The sequence below is a fragment of the Globicephala melas genome, chromosome 15 (genome assembly GCF_963455315.2).
Source record: "Globicephala melas chromosome 15, mGloMel1.2, whole genome shotgun sequence".
NCBI lineage: Eukaryota > Metazoa > Chordata > Mammalia > Artiodactyla > Delphinidae > Globicephala > Globicephala melas.
The window spans coordinates 28,848,036-28,855,274 of NC_083328.1; the positions used below are offsets into that span (position 1 = coordinate 28,848,036).

The window sequence follows — 7,239 nt, forward strand, 5'->3', positions numbered from 1 at the left end:
AGCATGCTTATGGGTGCTGGGCCTGGCCTGCACCATTCAATCCCCTGGCTGAGAGCTTTGAGCAGTACACGAACTGCACAACCGTCCATGGCAGCCCTGATTTTGGACTGCGAGGCAACCTTGAGGATGGAAAGTACTTGCCTAGGGCAGAGGCGAAAGATAAAAGAAGTCTGGGCCCTTGTTAAGGGTGGAGTCCCTATACCAGCCCTGGAAGGCCTTCCTCCTGACTTTCCCCGGCCCCCCCCCCTTTTTTTTTAATCTCCATAATTTATTTTGAAATAACTTCGAATTAGAGAAAAGTTGCAAGAACCATACAAAGAACTTCCCTTCATCCAGACTGGTCAATTGTTAACATTCTATTCCATTTACTCCACTCCCCCTCCCTTCCTCCCTCCCTCCCTCCCTCCCTCTCCCTCTTTCTCCATGTAGATACGCACCCCTTGTTACTGTTCTTTTTCTGAATCACCTGAGAGCAGTTGGCAAACATGATACCCATTATCCCCAAATACTCCAGCGTGTGGATCCCCCAAACAAGACACTCTAATGATCATCGAAATCACCTCTGACCTCTTCAATGAAACAAAACTTCTATGCCAAAGTCACTTCTTTTGGTTTCCTGTTATAGCTAATGAAATCGAATTCTAACCGCTGCCCTCTTTATCCCTAAAGTTCATGGGGATGTGGGAAAGGTTAGACGAAGCTGAGAGTGGTCTGGCCCTGTCTCGCCCCCCTCCGCCACAGTCTCTGCTCCTCCGCCTGGGCCTCCTTTTGATTCCTTACACCTTTCAAGCACCTTTCAGCCCCAGAACCTTTTTTTCTTTCAATTGAGGTAAAATTCACATCATGTAAAATCCAGCCTTCTAAAGTGAAAATTCAGTGGCATTGAGTACAATCACAACGTTGGGTAACCATCGCTACTCTCTGGGTCCCAAGCATGTTCATCACCCCAAAAGGAGACCCTGCCCCCGCTGAGCAGCCGTTCCCATTCCAGCCGCTTCTAGGCACCCACCCACCCATCTCTGTGTCTCTGACTCTCCCTCTCTGGACATTTCACGTGAGTGAAATCACACACACGTGCTGCCTCTGATCTTCGCAACAGCTGTTCCCTCTTCCCAGATGCTTTTCCCACCTCCCATTCTGACTCATCCTCCTTAGGAGGCTTTCCTAGGGCCTCTCCTGAGGTCAAGCACCACCGCCCCCAACATGCATTCTCATAAAAACCTGAAGTTCCTCTCCTCGGCACTTTTCACAATTATAGTTATTCTGCGTGGTAATTTCATTCACGTTTCCTGTAGTTAGACTGTAAAGTTTATTAGGCAGGAACACGTCTGCCTTGTTTATCACTGTGTGCTGGGGTCTCGCCAGAACCTGGCATATAGCAGGTGTTCAGTGATGCTTTGCAAACTGACTGACTAAGTGAAGGAGCGAGTGAGTGTCCTTACAGGGAAGTCACCTCGTCTCCCCTCCGCTGATGACCCGGAGGCCCACACGCATCACGTCCCCGCCCTCCTTCAGCGAGGGCCTCCCACATGCCCATATATGGACATGATGCAGGCCGGCTCTGGCCCTCTTCTGTGACGTCCAGGCCTCTGTGACCTTACAGTGAGCAGGGCCCCTGCCACACCTATAAGAGGCCCAGGGGTCAGCCCCTGGCTCACAGCCCACAGAGTTCCACCTGCTCACAGGTTGGCTGGCTCAACCAAGGCGGCATCCCCTGCTCTGAGCATCCAGGCCGATTCCATCCGTCACCATGGCCAGAAACAGATGCCGCAGCCCGAGCCAGAGCAGATGCCGCCGCCCGAGGCGCAGATATCGCAGGAGGAGACAGTGCTGCCGGAGGCGGAGGAGAGGTGAGGGGGTCCGCTCCGCGGGTGGGGGCCGGGGAGCTGGGGTGGAGTGGGGGTTCAGCCCATGCTGAAGTCTGCTCTCGCCCCCTCGTTCTCTGCAGTGTGCTGCCGCCGCTACACCACCACAAGGTGTGCAAGACAGTAAGCGCCCAGTAGCAAGACCACCACACTCCTGCCTGAAACGCTACCAGCCTTCAAGACCCTCTTGCCACATCTCGAACATGCCACCATTCCGATGAAATGAACAGCAGCCTGCCAGCGAACAATGCCGCCTGTCAATAAACGCTGAAGGAAAAATGTCACTCTGGTCTCTTTACTTTCAGGGACTCAGTGGCGACGAGGGCTTGGGGACACCGGGAAGAGGGGACGCGAGGGATGGTTGTCGCACGGGATCTTGTTTCCAACTCTTGACTACTCCCAAGTCACAACCCAAATCTGCCTCCCCAGCCACCCCTTTACAGGCCCCACGGCCGTGCTGGTTTCTGAACACACGCTCCCCAGCTCTGTGCTCAGTGGCTTTCCGCTGGCAGCCTGAAATGGGCCACAAACTGGCAAGTGCTACCAATCAAGACTGGCTTGCCACCCCTACTCCCCACCCCCGAGAGCCAGTAAACATTTCCCAGCTCAAGCTCGATTCACCAGCCGTCACTACATCCCACCAATTCCCCAAGGTGCCAGATGCCGAAATTCCCGTTTTTTAAAAGATGCCTCCGTTTGGGTACAGTGAGAGTAACCTGTCCAGACAGTGGTTGAGCTAAGTTTTCATTTAATCCTCGGGTACAACATCACCCCTGGCTGAGGAAACAAGATAACTTGGTCCACGAACCATAGGATACACTGAGATGTGCGAAGGTGGTTCACAAAACACTTCCGTCGCCTGGCCTCAGAGAGCTGCCAGATCTTTTAACACAAGAGCCTGGGTCACGATCTCATTGCAGACCAAAGCCCAGGGCATTTCAGCAGTGACCAGAACCCTGACCCAGTTGCCTTGACAGGGCCACGCCTTCCATTTATAGAGCACAGGTACTGGGCATTCGCCACTTCCAGGCCTCACACCCAACCTGCGAGGCAGGTATTGACGGCCTCGTCTTCGCAGGTGAGGTCACTGAGCTGGGAGATGAACTTGCTTCCACGACCCAACTACTAGATTGGTTCCACAGCCAGTCAGAAGATGCTGGCAGGACGGCTGAACATGGGCCCCCGGGCAGGCTCCAGCTATGGAGGTTCTGACTTAGCAGGGTCTGGGGGTAAGGCCTGGGCATTCGTATTTTGAGCAAGTGCCCTGGGGGAGCCTGAGGGCACTAATATAAGAGGCCTCTGTATTAGTTTCCTATCACCATTGTAATAAATTACCACGAACTTCATAGCTTAAAACACAAATTTATTTTCTCACATGGGCCTTATGGCGCTAAAAGCAAGGTGCAAGCAGGTTCTGAAGGCTCTCGGGAAGCATAACCTTTCTCCTAGTCTTTCAGCTCCTAGAGGCCTCTGGCTTTCCTGGGCTCGGGGCCCCTCCCTCCGCCTTCACAGCCAGTGGTGTAGCATCTTCAGATCTCTTCCTGTGACCCTCCTGTCTCCCTCTCCCATCTTATAAGGACCCATGTGATTACACTGAACCCACATTGAATCTTCCATCTCCTTAAGTCACTCACATCCAGAAAGTCCCTTCTGCACGTCAGGTGACAGTCACAGGTTCAGGGCTTAGGGCACAGACATCTTTGGGAGGAGGCATTAATGTGTCTACCACATCCTCCCTGCAGTTGCTATGACTCCGATTCTAGATTTTAATGGGTCATCAAAGTACAGTGAGAGGTGCAGCAGGAGGCCAGAGGTGGAGGGAAGAGGACACATTTGTCCCCGGGGCTGGGGAGGGGGCGGAGGGCCAAGGGCATGGAGTCTGAAGCCCAGCCTTGCCTCTTACTTGCAGGGACCATGAGCAAGTCACTTAACCTCTTCGTGCCTCAGTTAATGAGTAAATGTATGGAATTTCCGGAATTTCTGGCATAGAGTAAGCACAAGATAACTCTGTGGACAGATAAGCCCCACCCCGACCCCTGAGAGACCCCGGCACAGCTGCAAAGGCGGTGAGGAAGCTTCCGGAAGGACTACGTGTGGATTCGCACCAGCTGGAGGGGTTGGGGAATGAGGGCTTGGATTTGGACAAGAAGGCTGGCGCTCTTCTTGTGAGAGTCCCCCCGTTACGAGGCACAGGGACACGTTTTATGGGCGGGGCGAGGGGCGGCTGCTGTGCTCTGTGCTGCTTTCACAGAAGGTGGGGGGACTTATACACACCTTATACACAAGGCCCCAGAGAGCTGCCGACAGACCCGACCAACACTGTTAACAGTAAGAGCAGGAGGGCAGGCCTCAGCCTCCTCCCCCTACCCCCAAGGCCAGCTGCAGCCTCAGCCCCAGCTGCCCCACCCATGAGCATGATGGTCGGATGCTGCCTGAGGAGTCCGAACGAAGGTCTCCGTCTGCAGCAGGGCTCTGGGCAGCAGGGCAAAAGCGAGCACCTGCATCAGGTGCAGCAGCTGAGGCTGGAGGATGTCCCGATCTACGGGAGGACCCACAGAGGCCCTATCGTGACAGACAGGAGCCACAGGTGGGGGGCTTGTGCAGTGCTGGGACCCCACCCTGTCTGAAAGCCCCCCAAGCCCATCCCCACCCAGATTCCCCAGATGGCCCCGTAACTAGAACTTTTTCCAAAAGGCTGCAGAAGGATCGGGAGGAGGAGAAGATGCATAAGGCAGCTCCCAGCCTCCCTGGGCCCACCAGGAAGAGTCGCCTGCCAGGAAGCACCTCGCGAGACCATAGCAAGTCCCCCTCGAATGCCCAAGCCCCAAGTTTGCAAGGAGCCCACAAGATTTTGAGTAAAATGAGCAAAAGTCATTTGCCAGATAAAGCTTGAGATAAGAAACTTGCTGGCCTGTCAGGGTCTCCATTATGCAAACGGCACAAACAAGGCTTCTATTCACCATGGGGTCAGGGGAGGAGGAGAGGGTCAGGGCAGGGGCCTCATCCCTGAGTGCCGTGCTGGTGTGTTACCCTGTGACACTGTGCGTGTCCTCTCACCCGGAGCCATCATGATGCCCAAGGCCACACTACTCCCCCCTTGACCTTTCCATTTCCTTGTCATGGAAACATGATGACAAAAGTGTGAAAATGTGACCCGTTATGAGATGGGAAGCAGGTCTAGCGTGCTCCAGCAAGAACAAGGCCAGCGTGGAGGGAACAAAAGGCAAGGGGCAGAACTGGGTGAGGCCTTGTGGGCCGCTGGGATTCTGAGATGGGACCCTCATTATCACAACAGGGCCATGGAGGCTCACGGGCAGAATCCATTCCTGCCTCTTCCGAGCTTCTGGGGGCTCCTCGTAATCCTTGGCGTTCCTCTGCTGTGGCCGCATCTCCAGTCTCTGCTTCCTGTGTGAAATCTCTCTGCCTCCCTCTTAGAGGGACGCTTGTGGTTGCACTCAGCGTCCACCCAGATAACCCAGGATCATCTCCCTGTCATCTCCCCGTCTCACTCGAGGCAGGGGAAGTTGGCAGTCAGAGTGGAGGGGTGCGGGGAGTGGTGGAGAGGGTCCAGAGACCCAGACACAGTCTTCACCACGTGGCCCCAACCAGCCCTACTGAGACCACACCAGGCAGGGCCGTTAGAACAGAGCCGCACGTGCCTCCTTAATCCCCTCGGAGGCCTTAGTGACCACGAGGCTGGACTAGAGGGGACCAGGCCCGACTCTGAATCCAGGCTCCACCACTGACTAGCTGTGGGACTCTGGGCTGGTTACTCAGCCTCTCTGAGCCTGCTCTCCCTTTGTAAAATGTAACAATCGTACCTACCTCACGGGGTACATTAGCTTCTTTCCTCTCAGCCTACCACAGCCACCGAGAATCTGGGACAATATCTGTATTATACGTCAGAAAACAGATTCCTAGTGCTCAGCAATGACCAAGGAGACTTAACCCCCTCCCGGGCTGAAATTGTGCTGGGTGGGCATGTGTAGCTAGAGGCTGGTGGCCCCAAAAGCTTACAAGCCGCTGCCTTTAAAGGGTGGTTTTGGAGAACAGGAGAGAGTGAGTAGGGTTTTCTTTAGTTTTATAAAGGTATAGTGCACAAGTTTTAAGTATGCAGGTCAAGAAGCCAGACACTGCCAGTGCCCCCTGGAAGGCTCCCTCGTGGCTACTTTTCATCACATACTGTCAGCAGCTCTCTTGGGCTGGATACTTCTGTGATGTGGGGAGGAGTCTGTGTGCTCTCCTGCTTCTGGAAATTCTATCCCCAACTCTCATCCCAGCTAAAAGGGGGACTTTTGCCAGGGCAAACAAGGCCAGATGGAGGAGGCAACACAGCAGGGCGAGGCTGCACGGGTGTGGGCCCGGCATTTGGCCTCGATCCTGCCCCGTATGTGGCAGGGGCTCAGTGGGACAGCTGGTAGCCTAGGTTTGAGTTCAGGTGTCGGCTCAGACTCAGGTATCCCAGGGTGACATCCCCTTTGTGATGTCAGCGCTCTGCTTACCACCCTCGCCGGCCCCTCCATACCCCACCAGTGGCCTTTCCTCCCAGTCCAGAGAGGCAGCCAAAGTGGGCGATGGGTTCCCACTGTGCCAAGCTCGGCACGGGCCACGGCCGGGGCCACGAATCCTCCATGAAGAAGTTCGTGGCCTGCGTGAGTCAGGATAACTTCTCCTTGTCGTCGGCGGGCGAGGAGGAGGGAGAGGCAGAGGGAGAGGCGGAGGAGCTCCCGGTGCAGGGCAAGCTGCTGCTGCTGGAGCCTGAGTGGCAGGAGGAAGGTGCCAAAGACGACTCTGTGGCCCAGAAGAACCCCAAGCCCAAGCAGACGCAGTCCTGACCCATGACGTGGCCCGGGCAGAGGTGCCGGTCGCTGTTCCAGAGAGAAGAACTTTCAGAAGAGAGTAAATAAAGAGTCTCCAAGGAATCCTCCTCCCGCTGCTCTCCCCCCGCCGCCACACCCCGACCCCGGGCCCGTGGCACCGCGCGCACACGTGTGCGTGTATGCAGGGAGGTTGAAGAGCAGGAGTCACTGAGCCCCGTCCCTGAACTCCAGCCAGAAGCCCTCACAAGGTCCACTCCCTGTGACTTCTCAGCCGCGGTCCCATGCTGCAGGGGGTGGAGAATGTGATAGCTTGGGCTAGAAAGTCACCTCAGGCAGTCCCGTCTCCAGGGAAGATTCCTCCCCGAGTCTGAGCAGATGCAGGCTGAGAGCACCCGATGGGACAGTACCATCTCCCTCTGCAAACCCCCATTTTGCTGCTCTAACCATAAACGGTCTTAAAGAGCACAGACTTGGGAGGTCAGCAGACCTGCTTGCAATTTCTTTGCGCTCGCTGTGTGACACTGAGCAAGTCGCTGTCTGTCTCTGAACCTCAG

The 7,239-nt window shown here is 55.4% G+C and overlaps 1 protein-coding gene across 1 annotated transcript; it reads left to right on the forward strand.

Moving 5' to 3' along the window:
* The first annotated feature begins 6,439 nt into the window (after positions 1-6,439).
* Positions 6,440-6,700, forward strand: PRM3 (protamine 3). Its single transcript, XM_030883800.1, has one exon. The coding sequence runs from the start codon at positions 6,440-6,442 to the stop codon at positions 6,698-6,700; it is 261 nt and encodes an 86-aa protein (XP_030739660.1).
* The last annotated feature ends 539 nt before the right edge of the window (positions 6,701-7,239 follow it).

What these genes read in the sequence shown, in the direction of transcription:
- PRM3 (XM_030883800.1), top strand. Translation starts at nt 6,440, where the DNA reads ATGGGTTCCCACTGTGCCAAGCTCGGCACGGGCCACGGCCGGGGCCAC.